This window comes from Trichoderma asperellum, chromosome 6, assembly GCF_020647865.1.
Source record: "Trichoderma asperellum chromosome 6, complete sequence".
Lineage (NCBI taxonomy): Eukaryota > Fungi > Ascomycota > Sordariomycetes > Hypocreales > Hypocreaceae > Trichoderma > Trichoderma asperellum.
The window spans coordinates 2261743-2286476 of record NC_089420.1 but is presented as its reverse complement, the minus strand read 5'-3'; the positions used below and the strand labels follow the sequence as shown (position 1 = coordinate 2286476).

At 16.7% G+C, this 24734-nt stretch overlaps 3 protein-coding genes across 3 annotated transcripts; 1 reads left to right on the top strand and 2 right to left on the bottom strand.

Moving 5' to 3' along the window:
* Positions 1-125: 125 nt before the first annotated feature.
* Positions 126-1909, top strand: TrAFT101_010178 (uncharacterized protein; the record flags this gene model as incomplete). The annotated part of the gene is made up of 3 exons (XM_024904468.2): positions 126-350; positions 412-846; positions 917-1909. The coding sequence occupies exons 1-3, from the start codon at positions 243-245 to the stop codon at positions 1907-1909; spliced, it is 1536 nt and encodes a 511-aa protein (XP_024755968.1). The 5' UTR covers positions 126-242.
* A 158-nt stretch (positions 1910-2067) lies between these two features.
* On the bottom strand, positions 2068-5713 carry TrAFT101_010177 (uncharacterized protein; the record flags this gene model as incomplete). The annotated part of the gene is made up of 7 exons (XM_066128867.1): positions 2068-2529; positions 2616-2912; positions 2977-3633; positions 3729-4780; positions 4901-5268; positions 5328-5548; positions 5657-5713. The coding sequence occupies 7 exons, from the start codon at positions 5711-5713 to the stop codon at positions 2068-2070; spliced, it is 3114 nt and encodes a 1037-aa protein (XP_065984992.1).
* A 297-nt stretch (positions 5714-6010) lies between these two features.
* Positions 6011-6706, bottom strand: TrAFT101_010176 (uncharacterized protein; the record flags this gene model as incomplete). The annotated part of the gene is made up of 2 exons (XM_024908872.2): positions 6011-6535; positions 6587-6706. The coding sequence occupies 2 exons, from the start codon at positions 6704-6706 to the stop codon at positions 6011-6013; spliced, it is 645 nt and encodes a 214-aa protein (XP_024755966.1).
* Positions 6707-24734: the final 18028 nt, after the last annotated feature.

The window sequence follows — 24734 nt, the reverse complement described above, 5'->3', positions numbered from 1 at the left end:
CCTTATATTCCTTGCAGCCGAGCTTACTAAAGAGTTAGCGCGCCTCCCTTGCAAGCGTGTCTTGCATACATAGGTACAAAGTGCGACGCAATTGATGAATGCTCTGCCACGCTTAAGAAATGAATTCACGTTCTAATCCTGATGTTGCTTGTTTGGGCTGCCCTAAGCCTTAGCATTCGCAACTCTACTTCCACACCAGTCGACATTCCCATTGCCCTTCACTCCCTCTAGGGCGCGTCTCAATGGCGTCAAACATTTTCAAGCTTCCAGACGAGCCAAGCCTGGCTCCTCTACTCGGTCAATTTCCCGGCAGAGATCACCAAATACGTTCGCTTGCCGCTTTGCTTCATGTACGGCGCATCCCGCTTCTCGTAGCAAAGCAATCTGCCGCTAATAATATATACAAACCAGACAGACGCCGCGCCTTGTCGAAACCTTGTCATACATGGCTCCGAAGCGACGGGGAAATCCAGCGTTACGACCCAGCTGCTTGCACGATTAGCACAGGGTGATGGAACAGATGATGGAGCCGCAGGTAGTCGTGCTACCGCGCTCGTTTACGCAACTGTTAACGTTGCTCGGTGCATTTCTGCGCGTCACTTCTTCGAGAGTATCGTCGTTGCAGTATCCAGTGCACTTAGCGCATGGGATGGCACCGAAGATAGCGAGAATTCGCCGCAACGATGCGAGACGTTAGCCCAGCTTGCTGCCTCGCTCAGCTCGATATTCAACCAGCCTCGGATAAAAGATGGTTTAAGGCATTTTGTATTGGTATTAGATGGTATGGACAAGCAAAGGGACGCACCGCCAACCTTGACGCCGGCGTTAGGGAGGTTATGTGAAACTGTAAGTCGGGAATATTCTGAATTATGAGAACGACGCGGCATAGGAGCAACCACTAATAGGAAACCGGTAGATTTCATGCCTTACATGCATTTTCATTGTTACGACTCCGCCAGCTGGATTTCTTCGAGCTTGTCCAACTTCGTATCTCTACTTCCCTCCATACAATAAATCCGAATTAATCAACATCTTGTCAAAAGAACCTCCATCTCATACCCGTAAAACGACAAGCGCAGCCGAGGATGTACAAGAATCAACTTTAGATCCAAACGAAGCCAATCTATGGACAAGATTCTGTGCTGCAGTCTATGACTCCCTTGCTCAGTCCGCTGGCCGGTCGTTGCCTTCCTTCAAAAACAGTTGCTATACTCTTTGGCCGCGGTTTATAGCGCCCATTGTTGCGGGAACAAACACGTCTCACCAATTCTCAAAGCTTCTCATCGCCGCTAGACCCTCCTTTCAGGATGAGGCGTTCCTAAATCCCAAGATAGTCTCGCCCCGAGTCTCAACAACTAGAATAAGCATCGATCACGGCAAGCAGCCTTCAATTCGACACTTGGAATCATCACTGGCATCAACTACTTTAGTTTCACAACCTCTCGCAGGTCTGACTGGCTTGCTACCGACTACCGCTAGAGTGCTTTTGCTCTCGGCGTACATTGCGTCTCATAACACTATCCGTCACGATTTGACCCTATTCTCTACCCATTATAGCGGTCGCAAGCGCCGGCGTGCTGGTCCCAACTCTTTTCGGGCCAATCATCGAAATAAACAGCGTAAAATATCGCGCAAATTACTCGGAGCCCATGCATTTCTCTTGGAACGTCTATTGGCGATATTTGATGCCGTAAGAACAGAATGGGTTCCATCGGCCGTCTTGTCAGGCGTAGATGGCGATATCGGTATGGGCTTAGCCACTCTAGCGAGTCTGAGATTACTTATACGAGTTGGAGCCGGAGATATTATGGACAGATCTGGTAAGTGGAGGATAAATATTGGATGGGAGATTGTACGCGGCATAGGGAGAGGCATCGGAGTAAATATCGAAGAATGGCTTGTAGAATGAGGAGAGGGGGAAATATATCTAGCACATGTGCGCGCAGGCCTGCGCTATTCCAACATCAATATGTAAAGCCGGTGCTTGAGTCATATGCCATTCAGAGAAGGTGTGTAATTTACCTACCACCCAACGCTGAATTCTGCCTACTTAGAAACGGCCTTGCTCTACTCCTCCAAAGCCAGCCGCAGTTCGTCCACGATTCGAGAGAGATAAAACTCCTTCGCAGCAGGCGGCAACGGCCGCAAAGTCTTCGCAATCCGAGCAACAGCTTGTCTCCCCTTCTCATATGCCTCGAGATCTTTGTTTCCATAGACATCTCGTCCAGAGGCGTAATGCTCTTGCTGCTCTAGGTCACGGAAGAAGACATTCACTGCAGTGCTCATGTCGGACATTGGAGCAGCTGTATGAAGCCATAGAGCAGGTAGCAATAAGACGTCGCCTGGGTGGATTACTGCTTCTTGAGGATGTGTCCCGTGAAGCGAGGCCGCTGAAGCCTCCAGCCCCTGAAAAACGTCTATACTGGAGCTAGAAGCACCAGGTGCGAAAGACAAGTATTTTACGTCGCTGGGGGGGAATAAGATCATTTTCCTAACCCCCGTTACCTGCGCATAAACGTTTGCCATGACCTGTGATGAGAGTGCGATATCTTGTTAGCCTATTTACCAACAAGGGATAACGAGCAAGCTGTCATAGTAAGGAGTTATGAACTGACATCATAGTGTAGCCACATATTTACTCGTCCAGACAATCTCAACACAGAACTGAAAAGACGGTCCTTGATATAAGCCATTTCTGGTGGTAGAGTAAAGTCTTCTGCCAAACGTGGGAAATCTTCTTCCAGATTGGCTGGCATTTCAGATGGCTTATTACGGGATAAAGCTCGTAGATAAACTCTAGCCCCAGATTGTAGCTTATTCATGATGCTCCCGAATGAGTCTGTTACATACGCAAAATTTTTGCTATTGAAATCCATCATTCCTTTGTCTTCACGGGATTCATGTATAACAAACTACTGTAAATCAGTCGGCTGTTCATTGCTGGTCCTAAAGATTTCCAAATTCATGTCGACATACCTTCTCATTTGCACCGATTTGGCTCACCAAGAACTCGGGAGACCATTTGCTTTGGCAGTGTCCTATGTTGCAGCTCTTGAAAATGACGGGTTTTCCGTCACGCAGGATCTTTTGGAATTGCTCAGCCGATTCAAGCTGTATTCGAGGCACAGGTGTAATTTGTATTCCATGCTCTCCTCGATGCAAACTTCTGACATCCTCCGAAGGCGTAGTAGCAGAAGTAGTTGAAAATTTTCGACTCCCAAGAAGACCAGGCGCGGATTTAGACGAGGCACTAGGGCGTGATGTGCGATAAAGGGAGTCCAGAATATGATCGGGCATATGAACTTTATAAATGCCCGTTTCCCAAAAGGTTCCCATGGAGAAGCAAGTCGCTCCCCCACCCATCACCAAAAGGGAATCATCACAGGGTATAATCGACGATCCAATCATAAATGGCATGTGTTTGTCATCGTTCGAAGTTGAAAAGCTTGTAACGTCAAAGCCACCAACAGAAGGCCTGATAGCTGTGATAGTCTGGCCGTGTAGGGAAGGTTCTGCCCCCATTCCACCGCAAATTATTACGGAGGCCCCTAAATCAACGACTTGAGCACCAAATGATGATACGAGTCGTCCATCGGAGTCGTTGCATGAGAGAGCAGAGAATGAAATGGTCGGCTAGCGCAATAACCAAATCGTTAGCACGAACAATTAAGCATGTAGGGCTTTTTAGAGCTGCTGAGCCCGTAAGTCCAGAGAGGAGCGAAACATACTTGGGCATCAAAGGCATTTATTTGCCATGTGTACTGCTTAGTATTGATACACCCATTTTGAGACATACCTCCAGCCAGCATTCCACGAAAAGTCCCCGGCTGGTCTGAAGGAGAGATTCCATTGAAAGCAACTGATCCAAAGCAGGGGTCGGGAGCGGATCCTACGACCTTGCAGGTTTGCCAACAAGCTTTGTCAGGGCTAAATAGGAAGATTTCGTCTGACAGTTTCGATGAACTTTTCTTCCCTCCGAAAATCAGGAGGAGTGACGAGTTTCCCAGCCGAACCGCAGAATGCCTAAATAAAGGGGTTGGTAGTCGTGGCATTTGCCGCCAGCGTGGGCTAGTACCTCCTTCAAAGAGCCAACAGTCGGATAAAGCACAAGCAGGGGATGCACGACCACCAACTAACATGATGCCGTAATCTCCTAAGTCTGTCAAAGTGAAGCACATCCGAGCAGGCGGCCCGGAAGATGGCAGCTGGGGGGGCTGCTGTTCGCCATCGAGAGAAAAGATATCGTAGGTGGGTTCTCTGCTATTGAGACTCATCCCCAGCAAATTCAGAGCGAATCGTTGTCCGAATGCATTGCTCGATATCATAATATTTCCAAATCGTCGTCTGGTCGTTTTCGGGGAAGATCTACCGATCATTTCAACACGTAGTCCTGCGGGCTTCTTCTGACCCATGCTCCATATTGAGGACGGTCCCTTTAAGGAAGAACGCTGGTTGGGACTAGTAGAGGCATGGAGTACAAAGTAATGCCGTGCGAAGAGTATGAACTCCTCCCATTCGTCGAAGGGTTCGACATTGTCAAGGGCAATTCGCTCTGAGTCAGTAACGAACTGTTCACTTGACCATGTCTGCCATAGGTCCTTGATTTCCACAAAAGACCAGCCGCGTTCTTGAAATCGGCCAATTTGGCTCTCGACTGTAGGATATACTTCAATAGAGCGCAAAGGAGTGCTCAGCTTCTCAAAATGACTGAGCATCTGCTGGGCAAATGGATGGCTTTTTCCAAAAGGCAATATCTGCTCCAAAAGACAGAAATCGTTTTCTATATATAAATTAGCATCAGGCACTCTCAATGGCAAAGTGAAACATCTGAAAGGGTAGGAGAATCATTGCGGAATGAATTTGGCGCAGGCTATGGTAAAATCAGAATGCGCAGACAAACCTCGCCCAACAGTGCTTCCCCAATGAATCAGAGAATCGGCAGACTGAGTGTCCATATAAGTAATTGAAACTTCGGCCACGAAAAGAATAGCACACTCGGGTAGATCAATAACCGTCTTCAAGACATCGCGTAGTTGGTCGAGTTGACGAAGATCACACCCAAGCTGGCAATACCTGTTACTGCGCAGCAGCAGCCCATCTTTACCTTCACCTACGGTAAAGTCATTTCCAAGAAGATCTCGGAGTTCTGGAGTTTGCAAAACTATGGCCCGTTTCTTCCGGATGAGATCAGGATAATCGATGTCGATAAAGAGGACATCGTTGCCTAGATCTTTATAACGAGCATGGCATTGCCAGGGCAAGACATCACTTGGGCTTGTAAGACTTTGCTATTACAACGAGGATTTATACAATACGCAGTCCCTTACCTCCCACAACCAAGATTGATGACGACCTTTTTCCCTGTCGTCGCTTTGGACAGAAATTTTTGCACTATGACATCAATCGCCCGGAGACGCAGCCAATATCCTCTATTGATGAGAGGGGCCCTCCTTTGGAACTTTGGAACAAAGTAACGGAAGAAAGAAGGCTCATTTCCATAGTACAGACGCTCAACACTGCGTTTGGAGGCAATGCTGCTGTTATTTGTCTGCTATGTCATTAGTACTAACTCTACGAAGACACCGTGGAAATCGCAATTAAGTAGGGCTATTGCAGGGCACGATATCTAGTCAGATCCTAGCATAAGTACACATACCCCCATAACCATATCGTCCAGGGCCGGCGACCCTAGACATCCTTCTGTCTTCGCCATGATATTTCAAGCACAGAGATTGAGAAAAAACCGAAGAGCGCCCCATAAATTAGCATGAGATAAGTTTGTACATGCTTAGACTTAGTATATGGTTGGTAGGTAGAAAATCTTACATAAACATTTTTTTTTTCCCTTCTCCAAAGAAAGGCTAAAAAAACTAATTGCGGACATACATCTGACATGCACAGCTGCATTTGCCAATGATATACTTACTCCATATACTAGTACCATATGCTCCATATTCTGTATTTGAACTCATAAACAATGTATAACATTATACATTATTTTATCAGCTAATTAGTTCATGACCAGCTTATAGAATTGTGCGATTTCTGCAAGGGCGGTTTGCTGACTTGCTGATGCGTTAATCAAGTTAAACAGTGACTGCGAGTCAATTAGGTGTTTGGCAATAGTCGAGTCCAATTGACAATATGTCCGCACACGCATGTTGCGCGCATTCATTTTCATCTCGTTCAGCAAACGGTTGATCTCAGCAGCGTTACCTTGTCGACGGCCATGGAAGCTAAACTCGTTGATATGAAGACTGACGAGATCAAGCTGTGTCTCTAAATCGTATCTGAACCCTACTACTCTAGGATAGCCCCTTTGGCGCCACGCATCTGAGATTTTCTTCAGGTTGTCAGGAGAGAGATGGCCTTTCTCAAGCTCGTTGCTAATATATTCATTTAAAGCCGTTGTAAGATGGAATTCCAGTTCGCAATATAAAAGACTCTGCTCTCGAGGGTCAAGTGAAACAGCCCCATGTAGCTCCATTGATCCTTTTGCAACAGGCTGCATTCGTTGGCTTTGGTGAACCTCAGTCTCCTCCTATCAGTCCCTTCTCTAACTTATGCGATAAAACTTTTAACTCACTATATCTTTGGCAATTTTTCTGATGCCATCTAAAATACTCATCTTCTTTTGTGGCGTTTGCTTGTTGCTATTACAACTAGAGCGCTCTGTGATTTCAAGCCAGCCATTCTGGCCGATCATGGTTTTCTTACCCTTCCTTTCAGAAGAAAATTCATTAACTCGGAAATATAATGCAATGGGAGAAAATATAGAGTTTTCATTGGGCTGATATATTTGATCCATTGTGTTGATTATAATTATAGCTGTAAGAAGTAATACTGGCAAGTGCTATATGAAAATAAGAATCTTGTATATAAATAGTAATATTATAGTTATTTAAATAAAATAAATAAATAAATAAATAAATAAATAAATAAATAAATAAATAAATAAATAAATAAATAAATAAATAAATAAATAAATAAATAAATAAATAAATAAATAAATAAATAAATAAATAAATAAATAAATAAATAAATAAATAAATAAATAAATAAATAAATAAATAAATAAATAAATAAATAAATAAATAAATAAATAAATAAATAAATAAATAAATAAATAAATAAATAAATAAATAAATAAATAAATAAATAATTAATTTATAATAAATAATTTATAATAAATAATTTATAATAAATAATTTATTTAATATATTAAAATAATAATATATTAAAAAAGTTTAAAAAAGATTTTTTATTTAATAAAGCTATTATAAATATTTTATTAAATATTATAGTTTTATTTTTTAATATTATAATATTTAAACCTTTTTTTAAATATTTAATTAAATATTTTATAAAAGCTTTAAATATTGTTTTAAATACTTTATTATTATAATAAATTATTATAATATTAACTATAAAGTAAAATATATTTTTATTATTAATTTAATTAATAATAATAATAAAACTTTATTTTTTTAAGTTTTATAAAAAGCTTTAAAAATTTAAAAATAAATAAATAATAATAAAATATTTATAATTATAAATATATTTTTTATAAATTTTATTATAATAGCTTTTTAAAAAAAAGTATTTTATTATTTAAATTATAAATATAAATAGCTTTATATTTTTTTAAGTTTTTAAATATTAAAATAATATTAATTTAAATTTTTTAAGCTTTTTTTAAATATATTATAACTATTATTATTATTTAATATATTAATTATATTAAATTTAAGTTTTTAACTTTTTTATTAAAACTAGCTTTTTTTTAAAACTTTATTATTATTTTTAATATTATTTTTAGTTTTTTTATTTTTAAAACTTTTTTTTTTAAATATTATTATTATTATTTATATAAATTATATTTATAATAGCTTTAAATTAAACTTTTAATAAATTATTAAATATTAAATAAAATATATAAATTAATTAAGCTTTTATAAATATATTTAATTTTTTAAACTTTATAGCTTTAGTTTTATTACTTTTAGTTTTATTATTATTACTTTAAGCTTTAAATAAACTTTTTTACTTTAATTATTTATGTTTTATTATTATTAATAAAAGTAAATTTTTATAATATATATTAACTTTAAATTATTTTTATTAATATATTTATATTAAAAACTAATCCTATAGCTATTATAAATAAATATTTATTATAATATTAATATAATTAAAAAAAAAACCTTTTATAATTATATATAAGCTAGTTAAGGTTTTTTTTAAGCCTAGATTAAGTTTATTTTAAAAAAAAAAACTTTAAAAAAACTTTAGTTATTTTATAAACCTATTTAAATATAGTTTAAATTTATAATATATTTTATTTTATTAAATAAATTAAATTTTATTATTAAAAAAAAAAGTATAAGTATATATATATATATATATAAAATTTAGTTTTTAATTATTTTTTTATAATATATTTAAATAAAAAAGTATTTTAAATTTAATATATTTTTTATTTAATTTATTATATATTTAAAATAAATTTATAATAATTACTTTATATTATATTTAAAAATAAATATATAATTTTATAGTTTTTATTTATTAATTTTATTATTTAATATATTTAATATTTTTTTTATTTTTATTAATTTAAGCTAGTATTAACCAGGCTTTATTTTAAATTAATTATAATTATTACTTAAGTAAAACTTATTATAGTAAATTATATTTATATTTTTATAATAAACTATATACTAGATAGTTAGTATAAGGTAGATTCCCAAGGGATAAACCTAGAATAAGTTCTTTAGGTTTATATTAGTAAATAAGTTAAAAAACCTATAAATAATAATAATATAATAATAATTATTAATAAAAATTAAAAGTATTTTTTAATTTATAAGTATAAAACTATATTAATAATTAATTATTTAAGTTATTTAAATAAATATAAAAAATAAATTTATATATTTAATTAATATTTTTAAATTATAATAAATTAATATTAATTTTTATTAATTTTAAATATAATTTATATTAACCTATTATTAATTAATATACTAGGCTTAAGTTAATTTAGTAATACTTATTTAATAAGCTTATAATTATAACTATAAAAGTTAAGTTATAATATAATACTCTCTTTCTATTAGTTTTATTTTTAAAACTTAGTTATTTAATATATAAATATTTATATTCTTTTTTAATAAATTATTTTCTTTTTTTATATTTTTTTTAATATTTATTATATTTTATTATATTTAAAAATTTAAAAATTTTAATTTTTAAAAATAAACAAAAGTTAATAAAAATATAATATTTATTATATTTATTTTTTTTATTAAAATAAAGCTTTATTACTTATATAAAAAAAAAGTATTTAATACTTTATTTTAATAAAAAATTTAAGTTATTATTTTAAATATATAAAGGATTATAGGTTTTATTATAAGGCTTTTTTTATTATTTAATAATTATTATAAATTTCCTATTGCTAGGATTAATTAAATAATAATATTAAAGCTATTAAAAAAAAGGTAATATATTTAATAGCTAAAATTATTTGTTTTTATAAATAGTATAAAAATTAAAAAAAAAAGCAATATAAGTTATTTTTTATAGTATTAATAATTTAAAAAAAATTAAAATATATTAAATATAAGAAAAGGGAGGTTATAAAGGCTATTTATTAAGCTGTTTTATTAGCGCTTAATTTTATTAGTTTATTTTAGTTTATTAATACTATTAATTAATTTATATTTAATTTAAATTTATTATTATTTTTATTTTTAAAAACTAATAATATTTTTATAAAATTACTTAAGTATTTTTCTTAAGTTTTTTTTTAAAAACCTATAAGTTTTTAAATAAATTATATTTTTTATATTTTATAAAATATTTTTATTTACCTATTTCTTTATTTATTTATATATAAGTTATTTTATTAATTTTATATTTTTTTTTATTTTTAATAATAATTTTATTTATAATTAATTTATTTATTTTTTTATTTACTAATATTTTTTTAAATAATAAAATATAAAAAACAGCTAGTTTTAACTTTATATTATTAAATAAGTTTAACTTATAATTAACTTCTTTAACTTTTTTTAAAATTTTAAATAATTTAAGTTTTTTAAAGTTTAATTTATTACTTAATTAATTTATTTTAATATTTAATAATTTTTTATTATATAAATACTATAGTAAATAAATTATATTTTTTTTAAAAGGTTAATTCTTTAATTTTTATATAATTACTTTATTATTTTATATAATTTTAAATAAACTTAAGTTATTTTTTAAATTTTTTTTATAATTAAATTATATCTTTAGCTAAAATTTAAGTATTTTTTATATTTAAGCTATTATAAAATAATTTATAAGCTTTTAGTATAAATTTATAATTAATATAAAATAAAGTAATTTTTATAAATTTTAAAATAAAATTATTATATTAATTTTATACTATAAAGAGTTTTTTTATTTAATTATTTTATATAAGGTTAATATAATATTATAAATATACTTTAATAACTTAATTTATTTTTTTTATTTAGTTATTTATTTATAAATAATATATAATATTTAATTTATAATAAATTTTAAGTTTAATTATTAATTTTTATTAAAAATTAAAAATAAAAGTATTTTTTTTATTTAATATAATTTCTGCTAGTAGTTTATATTTAATAAAAATATACTTTATATAAAAATATATTAAATTTTTTATAATATAGGATTTTTTATATAATAAAAAATAAGTTTATTTAAAAAGCTTATTTATTATTATAAAAATATTATTATAAATTATATTAATTAATAGTTTTTTTAATTTTAGTAAATTAATAATATAATTAAATATAATAATATAATATATAATTATAAATAGTTTATATACTTTAATATATTACTATAATTATACTATAATAAATATTTTAAATTATTTTTATTTATAATTCTTTTAATATTTAAATTTAAAAAATTTATTAATTATAATTATTTTTTTAAAAAATTATTTTAATTATTAATTTTTAATTTAATTTTTAATTTTATTACAAATAAAGTTATATTTTTTTTATAATAAATAAAATATTAATTTTAATTTATTTATAATTTTTTTAATTATTTTTATATAAAATTTATATTTTAAATTTAAGAATTTCTTTAAAGTATTTTTTTTTAATTTAAAGTATTAGGTTTTTTATTTTTTATACTTTTATAATAAATAATTTTATAATTAAAGTTTATTAAAAATTTAAAATAATAAATTTATTATATAAAAATTATTATATAATTATAAAATAAAATATATTTTAATAGTTTATATAAACTTTAATTTTATATTTATTTTTTAAATAATAATATTATTATTTTTTAAATACTTTAATAATTATTAAAAATTCTTTATTATAAATAAAATATTTTAATTTTAAATTATATAGTTTTTTTTAAAAAAAAGCTATTAGCTTAAGTTTTTTATTTTTATTTTATTATTTTAAAGTTTTTCTTAAAGTAAAATTAAAAGTATTTATTTTTATTTTAATAAGCTTATTTAAGTTATATATAATAAATATTAATTTATTTATAATAATATTCTTAAGCTTTTAAAATATTAATTTTATTTTATTAATTTAAAATAGTTTTTTATTTTTTAATTTTTTTTTATTTTTTTTTATTTTTTTTAAATTAAATAATATTAATTAATAATTTTATAATTTTATTATATTTTTAAATAAATTTTTAATAATAATTAATAAGTTTTAAAAAACTTTATAATTTTTTATAAGTTTTTAAAAGTTTTTAATTTTAAATAGCAATAATTTTATTTAAATTTATTTAAACTTTTTTTAATATAATAATATATTTAAAGAATTTAATTTATTATATATAAAATTAATATTTATTTAAGTTAATAAAAAGCTTAATATTTTATAGTTTTTATAATATTTTATAAATATATTTTTTATATTTTTTTAATATTTTTAAAAAAATTAAAATATTATTAATATAAGCTATTATAAAAATATTTAAGTATTTTTTAAAAATAAAGCTAATTGTTTTTAAAATAATATTAATATATTTATATATTTTTATAATATAATTAAGTATTTAAATAATTTATATTTTATTTTAAAAGCAATTATTTATTTATATTTTTTTTTTTATTTTTATAAGTTTATAAGCTTTTATAAAATCTAAGGCTATAAATTAATTTATATTTTATAATTTTTTTTTAATTTTAATAATTAATAATAAAAGTATTTTATTTTTAATAATTATTTTATTAAGCTATTAATAATTAAAAATTAAATAAAGCTTTTTATTTTTTTTTAATATAAAAATAATAAAATACTTTATTAAAAAGTTTAATACTTTAATATATTTTTTATTTAATTATATTTATAGCTATTTTTTAAGTATTTTAAATTTAATTTTATAAAGCTTTAGTAAAGTTTTATATTTAAAAATAATTTTATAATTTTATTTTAAATAAAATAATAATTTTTTTTAAAAAATTTATTAATATAATTTTTTATATTTTTAATATTATTATAATATTTTAATTAAAGGTTTATTTTTATTAATTTTAATTTATTTTTTAACTTTTGCTAATATTATATTAAATTTAATTAATTTTATATAATATTTAATAATAATTTTATTAATTTATATAATTTTTACTTTTTATTATTAATTATTATATTATAGTAATATTAATAATTTTTTAAAGTTAAATTTAATTTTTTTTTATATTTTTATTTTTTTAGCTTTATTTTTTTTATTTTATTTTTTTTGTATTATATAAAAGGTTTTAATTATAGGTTTATAAATATAGTTTTACTTTTTTTACTTTTTTTCTAATTTAATTATAATTTTAAAAAAATATTTTCTTTTTATATTTTTTTTTTAATTTTTTAATTAATTATAAAGTTATATTTTTTTAACTATAAGTATTTTAATAAAATATTATAGTTTTATAAATTTAATATATTAAATTTAATATCTTTAATTAATTAATAATTATTATAAAAAAATAATTAATTTTATAAATAATAATTATTTTTATATTTATATTTATAATATTAAAAATAATTAATAATATTTTTTTTAATAATATATAATATTTTAAGCTAGTTTATTATATTATTAATAATTAAGTTATAATTTAAACTATTATTTATATAAATTTTAATTAATTATTAGTTTAAATATTTATTAATTATTAGTTTTTTTTTAAATATTTTAATTAAATTAATAATAATTATATTTAAAAGGCTTTTTTATTATATTTTAAATTAATATTTTTTATATTATTAATATTTAATTTAATTATTTTATTTTTTAATTATTTAATAATATTTTTTAATTAAGGTTTTATTTTTTTATTTTTTATTTAAGTAATTATTAAAATTATAGCCTTTTTATAAAAGTTTTTAAATAATTTAATAAAATTACTATTTTTTATATAATATTTTCTATAGTATTATATATTATAGTTTAAAAAGTAATTTATTAAATAATTTTTTATTTTAAATTTTTTTAATTACTTACTTTATTAATCTTTTAGCTTATTAAATATATATATTTAATAATATATACTATTATATTTCTTTTAGTAATTTTTTTTATAATTTTTATTAAAAGTATTAAAAATATTATAAATTAAAATATAGTTATAGGTATTTTTTAAGTTTTATTTAATAGCTTTTATTTATTTTTATATTTATTTTAGGCTTATTTTTTAAAATAAATATTTTTTAAAATATTATTATTTTTTTTTTATTTTTCTTTTTTTTTTACTTATACTTTTAAAATATATATATAATTATATTTTTTATTTATTAATTTATAAAAATTATATTTTTATTTATTAATTTATAAAAATTATATTTTTTATTTATTAATTTATAAAAATTATATTTTTTATTTATTAATTTATAAAAATTATATTTTTTATAATTATAATTAAAGTTTTAAAAATAATAAAGGTTATATTAATATATAAAAAATAAAATTACTTTATTTAATTTTTATAATTTTTTATAATAATAATTTATATTTTATAAATAATATTATAAGTATTTATATATTTTTTTATTAAACTTTAAATAAGTTTTATTATATTATAATTCTTAAGAACTATATTAATTATATTATTAAAGTTTATAATTAAATAATTTATAAATATAATTTACTTTTTTATATATAATATATAAATTAATTTTAAAGTAATAATATTTTTTTATAAATAGCTTACTATAAACTATATATTTTAGTTTTAGTTTAAGGGTTTATACTTTAAAATATTTTTTAATTAATTTTTTTTTTAAAAAATTTATATATAACTTTTATATTTTATTATTATTATTTTTTATAGCTATATTAATATTTTTTTATAAATCTATAGTTTAAGTATTTTTTATATTTATAATTAAAGTTTTATAAATAATAATTATTATAATTATAATATTTTTTTTAAATTATTATTTATTTTTTATTATATTTATAAATAAAGTTAATAAATTTATAGTATTTATAAATTAATTTTATATTAAAGTTTAATTTTTTATTATTAAATAATTTATAAAAAATTAAAGTATTAATTTTAATTTTTTTTTAAAGTTTTACTTTACTTAACTTTTTTAAATAATAGCTTAATTTATTTTTATTATTTCTATATATAAAGTATATATTATTATAGCAGGTAGTTTAACTAAGGCTAGTATAAGGTATTTTAATAATAGTATTTATTTATATATATTTTTTTATAATATTAATTACTGCTTTATTTTTTTATTTAAGATTTTTTTTATTTTTTTTTATTTTTTTTTAAAATAATAATAAGCTTTTTTATAGTTTATTTTACTATAAAAATTATATTTTTTTTTAAATTTAATAGCTTTAATAATATTAAAGTTTATTTTATTTAATTAAGTTTTATTATTTTTAATAATATATTTTTTTTTAATTAATTTATAAATAAAGCTTAATTATAGTATTATTTTTTTTAGCTTTTTATTTTTGCTTTTATTTTTATTATTAATTATTAATTTTAATAGTTTTTTAAATAAAGTTAATAAAATTAATTTTTTATTAATTTATTTTATAAATTTTATTTTTTACTTTAGGTTTTAAATTATAGTAATAGATTTTTTTTTTAATTTTTAATTTAATTTACTTTAATAAATAATTAAAAAAATATTAAAGTATATTAATAATATAGCCTTTTTTATTTAAAGTCTTTAAGTTTTTTTTTAGCTTTTTAGGTTTTATTAATAATTTTAAAAAACTTTTTTAGTTTTTTTTTAAAATTACTATAATTAATAAAAATAGCTATAGTTTAAGTTTTTTATTTATTAAAGGTATTTTTTTAATAATTTTTTAAAATTACTTTAATTTAGTTTTTTACTGCTTTATTTATTTAAGTTTTTATATATTAAATATATTTAAATAATTTAATAAATATAGAAAAGTTTAAAAAATAATATTTAAAATATATTTATAAGTTATTAAAAAACTTATATAGCTTAGCTAGGTTTTTATTAAATTTATTAAAGTAAAGGGGCCTAAGGATTTTTTTAGGTTATTTTTTAATTATTTTAATAAATTATACTATAAATATAATTATAGTAAGTACTATAGCTAATAGTACTACTAGTAAATTATAAAATACAGTAAGCTATTATTATAAAATATTAATAATTTATATATTATTAGTTTTTTATATTTTTAATTAATAAATTAATTATTTAAAAATAATTAAATAGTTTATAAAGTTTTATAAATTTAATAAAAATATTTATTATTATATTTACTTTTTTATATTAAATTAATCTATAGCTTTAGTAAGGTTTTAAAAATTATTTATTTTAATATTTTTTATAGGTCTAGTAATTATTTAAACAAAAGTTATTAATATATAATAAACTATATATTAAATAATTAATATAAAGTAAATATTTAAAAAATAAACCTAAAATAAACTCTTTAAGTTTATATTAGTAAATAAATTAAAAAACCTATAGATAATAATATTATAATAATAATTACTAGTAAAAATTAAAAATACTTTTTAATTTATAAATATAAAATTATATTAATAATTAAGTATTTAAGTTATTTAAATAAATATAAAAAATAAATTTATATATTTAATTAATATTTTTAAATTATAATAAATTAATATTAATTTTTATTAATTTTAAGTATATATTAAAATAAATTAAATATAATTTATATTAACTTATTATTAATTAATACACCAGGCCTAAGTTAATCTAGTAATACTTACCTAGTAGGCCTATAGTTATAACTATAAAAGTTAGGTTATAATAATTTTTATATATTTTTTTTATTTTTTAATAATAATATTATTAATAAATTTTTATTTTTAATTAATATTATAATTAATTTATTTTAATTTTTTATTAATATAATACTTTTTTGCTTTTTATATTTTTACTTTATTTTTTTTATTTATTAATTAATAATTACTTTTATATTAAATTTATTTTATATTTTTTTTTATTTTTACTTTTATATTTACTTTTTTAATTTTCTTAATAATAAATTAATATTTATTTTAATTTTAGCTTAGGCTTAATATATATTTATATTAATTTTAATATAATAAAACTATTACTAATATATTTAATATTTAGTTTTTTTTAAAAAATAATAATAATAGCTTTAATAATATTTATAATAAATTAAATTAATATACTTTAAGTAAATATTTAATTTTAATTTAAATTTAAATAAATTTTTTAAATAAATAAAAAAAAATTTATATTAAATAATTTATTAATAATTATAACTTTTAATATATATTTAATAATAATTATTTATATATTTATTATATTAAAATAAAATAAATATATAAATATATTAAAGGTATAATAGGTATAAATCCTTGCTTTTATTAAATTTTAAAATTTTTTTAAAATAACTAATAATAGAATTATTTATATATTTTTAAAAAAGCTATTTTTTAAAAAAATAATAAAAAAATTAAAAAAGCTATTTTATTAATTACTTTTAAAAAATTAAATTAAATATTTAATAAAGTTTTTTTAGCTATTAAATATAAAATTATTTAAGTTATATTAGCTTATATTTAACCCTAGAATATTAATAATACTTTTATTTTTTTATATTTTATTATTACTTTATTAACTTAATTTAATATTTTTATTTTATTTAATTAAAATTTTATTTTTACTTTTTTAGCTATTATAATATTTAATTTTTTTATAATATACTTAAGTCTAAAGCTTTTTTAAAAAAATTTAATTAATATATTAATAATAACTTATAAATACCTTGCTTTTTTTTAAAAAAAAAAATAATTTATTTAATAAAAAGCTTATTAATATAATAATAACAAAAATAATTTTATATAAACTTAAATTAAACTTTTTATTTTTTTTTAAATTTAAATATAAACTATAATTATATTTTTTTAATTTTATTTTTAATTATATTATATTTTAGTTTATACTTTAGTTTATATAATAGTATAGCTTTATTATAATATTAATTTAGCTTTAATATTTATAATATTTTTTTAATTAAATTTTTTTATATTTATATATTAAATTAACTTTAAAAATATAAAAACTTTTTAATAATAAAAAATATTTATTAATTAAATTAATAATATTTTTAGTTATACTTTAAGTAATTATAATAATAGTATTAGTTATTTTTAATTTTATAATAAATTATTTAATTAATATTTATATAAATAATTAATATTTTATTTAATTTTACTAAAGCTTTTTTTTAGTTTTTAATTATTTATTTTTTTATATATATTTTTTTTTTATTTTTTTTATTTATTAATACTTTTATATTATTTATTTATTATTAATTTTTTTTATTTTAATATTAAATATTATTTATTTTTTATTTAATTTTTTTATTATAAAAATAAAATATTATTTATTTATTTTTTTTTTAATTTTTTATTTTATAAATTTAATTTATATATAGTTTTATATTAAAATAAATAAATATTTTTAATAAAAATTATTTATTTATATTTTAAATAAATCTATTATATAATTTTATATTATTTGATTTTATTTTAAAGTTATTTAAGGCTTTTATATTTTTAAATTAATTAAAAAGGTTTTAAATAAAATTCTTTTATTTAGTTTATTTAATAAATATAAATTCTTTTTTTTTTATTTTTTTATATTTTTAACTATAATAAAGTTATTATTTTTTATAATAAAAATTTATTTTAAACTTAAGTAAAAGTTTATTAAAATTTAAAATAATAAAAAATTATATATAATATATTTTATTAAATTTATATAAAAAATACTATTAAAATATTTATAATTTTATATTTTATATAAAGTTAATTTAATTATTTATTAAATTAATTTGTTTGTATATTTTATATAAAATATTAAACTTTATTTTTAATTTAAAATTATTTTATAAAATAATAGTTTTTATTTATATTTTTTTATTATTTTTATTATATATATATATAATTATAGCTTAAGTAATATTTATATTTTTTTATAATTAATTAAAAAATATAATAATTATTTTTTTTAAAAAAAAGTATATTTATTATAAATATTTATATTTTTTAAATTATATTAATATTATATATATTTAAAAGTTTATTTAAATTAAATTTAGTTATAATAAAGTTGTATTTATTTACTATAAGTTAATAAACTATTAAATAATTAAATTAATTAAATTATACAAAAGAAATTATTATATATAAAATTACTTATACTTTTTAATTAATATATTTTATTTTTTTATTAATTTATAAATAATATATTATAAAAAAAAGTTATTTACTTTTAACTAATTTATATAATATTAATTAAAAGTATTTTATATAATTTAATTTATAATTATTTATAATTACTATAAAGAAATTATAAAATTATTATTAAATATTTTTAAATTATTAAATATAAGCTTTAGCTTTTATTAATATTATTACTTTTAATTAAATATATTTAAATAATTTATTTATAATAATTTATTTATAATAATTATTAAATAATATAAGTTATTTTTTATTTTAGCTAGTAGTTTTATTATAAAATTTATAAAAATTTATTTTTAAAATTAATTAAAAATTAATAATAATTATAATAAACTTTATTTATAATATTAAAATAAATAATTATTATAATAATAGTAATTTTAAATAAATTTTATTATTAATTATAATATATTATTTTAATAATAAAATTTTTATAGTAAATAAAATATAATATTTTTTTTAAATAATTTATTAAATTAAAGTTATATATTTATTATATTATTATAATAATTAAAGGTTTTTAATTAAAAGACTATAGTTAATTTTTATATATTAATATATTTTATATATTTTAACTATAGTTTATAATTTATTTATAAATAATTACTTTAATAAAGAATTTTTATAGTTTTTTTTAAATAGTTTTTAATTAATATTAATATATTTTATTTTTAGTTATAGCTTGATTTTATAATAACTATAAATATATATTTATAAAAAAAGTATTATATTAAAATAATTTATAAATTATTTTTTTTAAAATTATTTTAAAATCTTTTATATTTTTAAACTATTAATAATAATAAAATATAATATTTATTTAATATATAATATTTTTTTTATTTTAATATTATTTAAATAAAATATTTAATTATTTTATTTAAAAATTAAATTAATATTTAAAATAATAATTAAAATATAAAAATATTTTTATTTATTATATTTATTATTTTAAAAAATATTTAAATTATAAAAAATATTTTAATTTAAATAAAATATAATATATAATATTATTAAATATTATTAATTATTTATATTTATTATATTTTTAATATAATAATTAATAAATATTTTTTTTATATTTTTATTTATATTAAATAAAATTTTATTAATTAATATTTTAATAATATTTATATTTAATTTTTAAATTATTTATTTATTATTTATATTATAATAATTTTATTTATTATTAATTTAAATATTAATAAAAGTTTAATTGTTAAAAAATATTAAAATAAAATATAAAAAATTATTTATTTTTAAAATATTTTTATATAAAAAATATATAATATATATTATTTTCTTTTGCTTTTATATTAAATTTAATTTAAAAATAATTTATATTTAAATTAAATTTATTTTTTACTTTAAAGCTATTAACTAGCTTTAGGCCTATAGTTTTAATATTAATTAACTTATATATAGTTTTTAATAAATAATTTATAATTATATAATTTATATAGCTATAGTAAAAGTATTTACTTTTTTTTATTTAATATTAAAAATACTTTTATATATTTATAATATTTATTATATTTTTTTAATAAAATAAATATAATAATAATTTATATATAAATATATAAAACTTAAGTAAATTAAAAAAAGTTTTTATTAATTAATATTAAAAAATAAAATGTTAATTAATAAGTATTTTTTTATTTATTTTAATATTTATATAATTTTAAACTTTAATATTTTATTTAATATAATTATTTTTTTAATTATTTTTTTTTTAATTATAATATTTTTATTTATATTTATTAAATTTAATAATAACTTAAGGTATTTATATTTTTAATAAAATAATATTTTAATAAGTTTATTAATTAATATTTTTTATATAATTAAATAAATTATTTTAAATATTTTTTATTAATACTTTTATTAAAATTATATATTTTATATATTAATATAATATAAATAAATATTAAAATATTTACTTTAATTAAATATAAAATAAATAATTTATTAATTATTATAATTAATATTTTAAATAACCTTTAGCTTAAATTTTATTTTATTAAATAGCTTTTATAAGTTTATAATTTTTTAAATAATTTTAAAAAATATAATAAACTTTATTTTAATTATAAAAATATTTATAATATTTTATTAAATAATATTTTAAATAATTAAATTATTAAAAAAATTATTAAATATTTTTATAATTATTTTTTAATTTTAATATTATTTAATAAATTAATTAAATACTTTATTATATTTACTTTTTAAATTTATAATATATTTTATAAAAAAAGCTATTTTAAAAGTAATATTTAATTAAATTAAAATAATTATATATAATATTAATTTTATTTTTTAATAAATTTTTTTTTTAATTTATATATATATTTTTTATAAAATTAAATATAAAAATTAATATTAAAAAATATTAATTTTTTTTAATTAATTTAAAATATTATATTATTTTTTTAAATTTACCTTAAGCTTTAATATTTTAAATATTAAAATAAGTTTTTTTAATTATAATTAAAAAACATTCTAAAGCTTATATAAAGCTTTTTTAAATTTTATAAGTTTTTTAAATTATAAAAAACCTAATAATATAAAATATATTATTAATATAATAAAAATATATAATATATATAATATAAATATTATTATATATATTTTAAATTATAATATTTTTTTAAAAGTTTTTATATATTATAAATTATATTTTATAATATTTTAATTTTTTATTTAAATTAAATTTATAAATAAATATAATAATTAATAAAAATATATAATTATTTTATTATAAATATATAATTTTATAAATATATACTTTTTATACTTTTTTATTAATTAAAAAAAAAATTTATTTTTTATTTAATATAATTAATTTAAATAATTTTATATTTTATAAACTATTAATATATAAATATAAAAATTATAGAAATATAATTATAAATAAATAATAATTATTAAAGCTTTAAAAAAAAAATAATTATTAAAATATTATAAAATTTTAAATTATAGCTAATATAATTATAAATATAAGATAATTACTTTTATATATTTTTTATATTATTATTTTATTATATTTATAAAAGTAATTATTAAATTAATTAGTTATTAAATTAATATTTATATATATAATATTTATATTATAATAAAATAAAAATACTTTAATATTATATTTATATTTTTAATATTTAAATATAAATTAATTATAAAAAGTTTAATAATTATATATTTATTATAATATTAATTAAATATTTTAATAAATTTTTTTTTATATTATATTAAATAAATTAATAATAAATTAAATTAATTATTTAATTTTATTTAAATATTTTTATATTATTTATAAATATAAAAGTAATTTTTAAAAGTTTTAAGCTTTAATAATATTTATAATATTAATTATTTTAAATTTTTTTTATTTTAAACTATTAATTATATTTACTTTAGTTTAATATATAATATTATATAAAGTTTAATTAATAATAAAAAATTTAAATTTTTATTAAAAATATATATTAATTTTTTAATTAATATTTTATTAAAAAATATAAAATTATTATTATTAATTTTAATAATTTAATAAAAGCTACTTTTAATAATTAATTTTTTAATATATAATAATAATTTTATATATAATATTTTTTTTTAAATATTATACTAAAGTTTAAATAAAAATAAATAAAAATAAATAAAAATATACAAAAATAATAATAATTTAAATAATAATAATAATAAAAAAAATATTATTTTATAATTATAAATAAAACTTAATATTATAAATAAATAATTTATTAATATTTTAATTAATAAATCTTTTTTTATATTTATTAAAAAATTTTATTTATATAAAAATATATATTTTATATTAAAATAAAAGAAATTTTTTAATAAATATAAAAAAAAATTTATATAAAATTTAATAATTAATAAATAATTTTAAATTATATATATAATATTTATTTATTAATTAAAACTTAATAAATATATTATTTTATTTATTAATATTATAATTTCAATATTTATATAATTTTTAATATTAAAGTAAATAATAATAATATAAAAAGCTATTTTTTAAATAATATAGTTTATTTATATTAATTTATTAAAATAATATAAAATATAAAATATAATTAAAAATATAATTTTAAAAATATATATAAATAAAATTAAATTTTAATTAATTATAAATATTTAATATTTATTAATAAATATTTTAATAAATTATTAATTATAATATTATATAATATATAAGTTTATATTTATAATTAAAAAGCTATTTTTAACTTAATTAAATAATTATAATAATAATTATATTATTTTTATTTAATTTAAAAATTTTTATTATTATAAAATTTATAAAAAACTAGTTTTTAAAATTAATTTTATTAAATAAAAAATTTATTTATATTACTTACTTTAAAAGTTAATATTTATAAATTTATATTATTAAATTTTTAATTTTAAAACTATTATTATATTATAAAAAAAGTTAAAATATATTAAATAATTTATTTTAATATAACTTACTATTATAATAAATAATTAAACTTTTAATAAATTAATTAATTAAGTTATTAAATTATTAATTTAATAAAAATATAATAAAACTTATAAAAATATAATTAATTAATAAATAATTAAAATAAATTTATATTTATTAAAAAAACTTAAAAAAATATATAAAATAATAATATAATATTAATTAATTTTTTAATTAAATTATAAATATATTAAATAAATAAAATTTTTAAATTAAAAAAAATAATAAAAGTTTATTTAAATAATTAAAAAATATAATTTAATATTTAAAAAATAAAAAATTAATAAAAGCTTATTAAAAAAATAATTTATAAAAAAAATAAATTAATATTTTTAATTTATAAATTAAAATAATATTAAAAAGTTTATTTAATTTATAAATTAAAAAAAAAATATAAAAAAGTATTTAATTTATAAATTAAAAAGTAAATATAAGCTTAAATATACTTTTAAAAATAATTATTAACTTTTATAAAATTAATAAATAATTATTTTTAAAAAACCTTAGATTATAAAAATAATTATTAAAGCAGCTAGTTTTATTATTTAAATTAAAAAGTAAAATAAACTTTTTTTATTTAATAAAAAAGTATAAAAAGTTATATATTTATAAAGTTATATATTTATAATAAAATAATAGTATATATTTATTAATTACTATAAATATTTATTTTAAAAATAAAAATTTAAATTTAAATTTTAATTAATTTATAATTTTTTAAATACTTTTTTTAATTAAAGTATTTATTTTAATTTATATAGCTTTAATAATATAATTTTTTAATAATTAATTTATAAATTTAATTTAATTTTTTAATAGCTTTATTAAATTTTTAAAATAAATAATTAACTTTATATATAAAAATAAAAACTATTAAATATTTTTTTTATTAAATATTATATTAAATATAATAAATATTATTATTAAATTTTTAAAATTATTATATTATAGCTTTTATAAATTAAATAAAAAACTATATTTTATATTTTTAATATATTTATTAAATATTATATATATTTAATTTAAATTATTTTTTTTAATTTTTTTAATTATATATATATATATATTTATATATAAAAAAAAACTTAATAGTTTATATTTTTTATACTTTTATATATATTAAACTTTAGTATTTTTTAAAGTTTTTTTTTATTTATATATTTTATTTTTTTTATATTTGTAAATTCTTTTAAAAACTTATATATTTTATAAATATTATTAAATTATTACTTTTATATTAATAAAATTAAAGTTTTTTTAATATTTTTTTAAACTATAATTTTAAAAAACTTTATAATTAATTTATAATTAATTTAAATATATTTTATAAAGCTTAATTAATATATTTATATAGTTTTTTTTTAATATTTTATAAAATATATAAAATTTTAATATATTTATATAATATTATTATTAGTTTTATTTAAAAAGTTTTTAAATACTTTTATA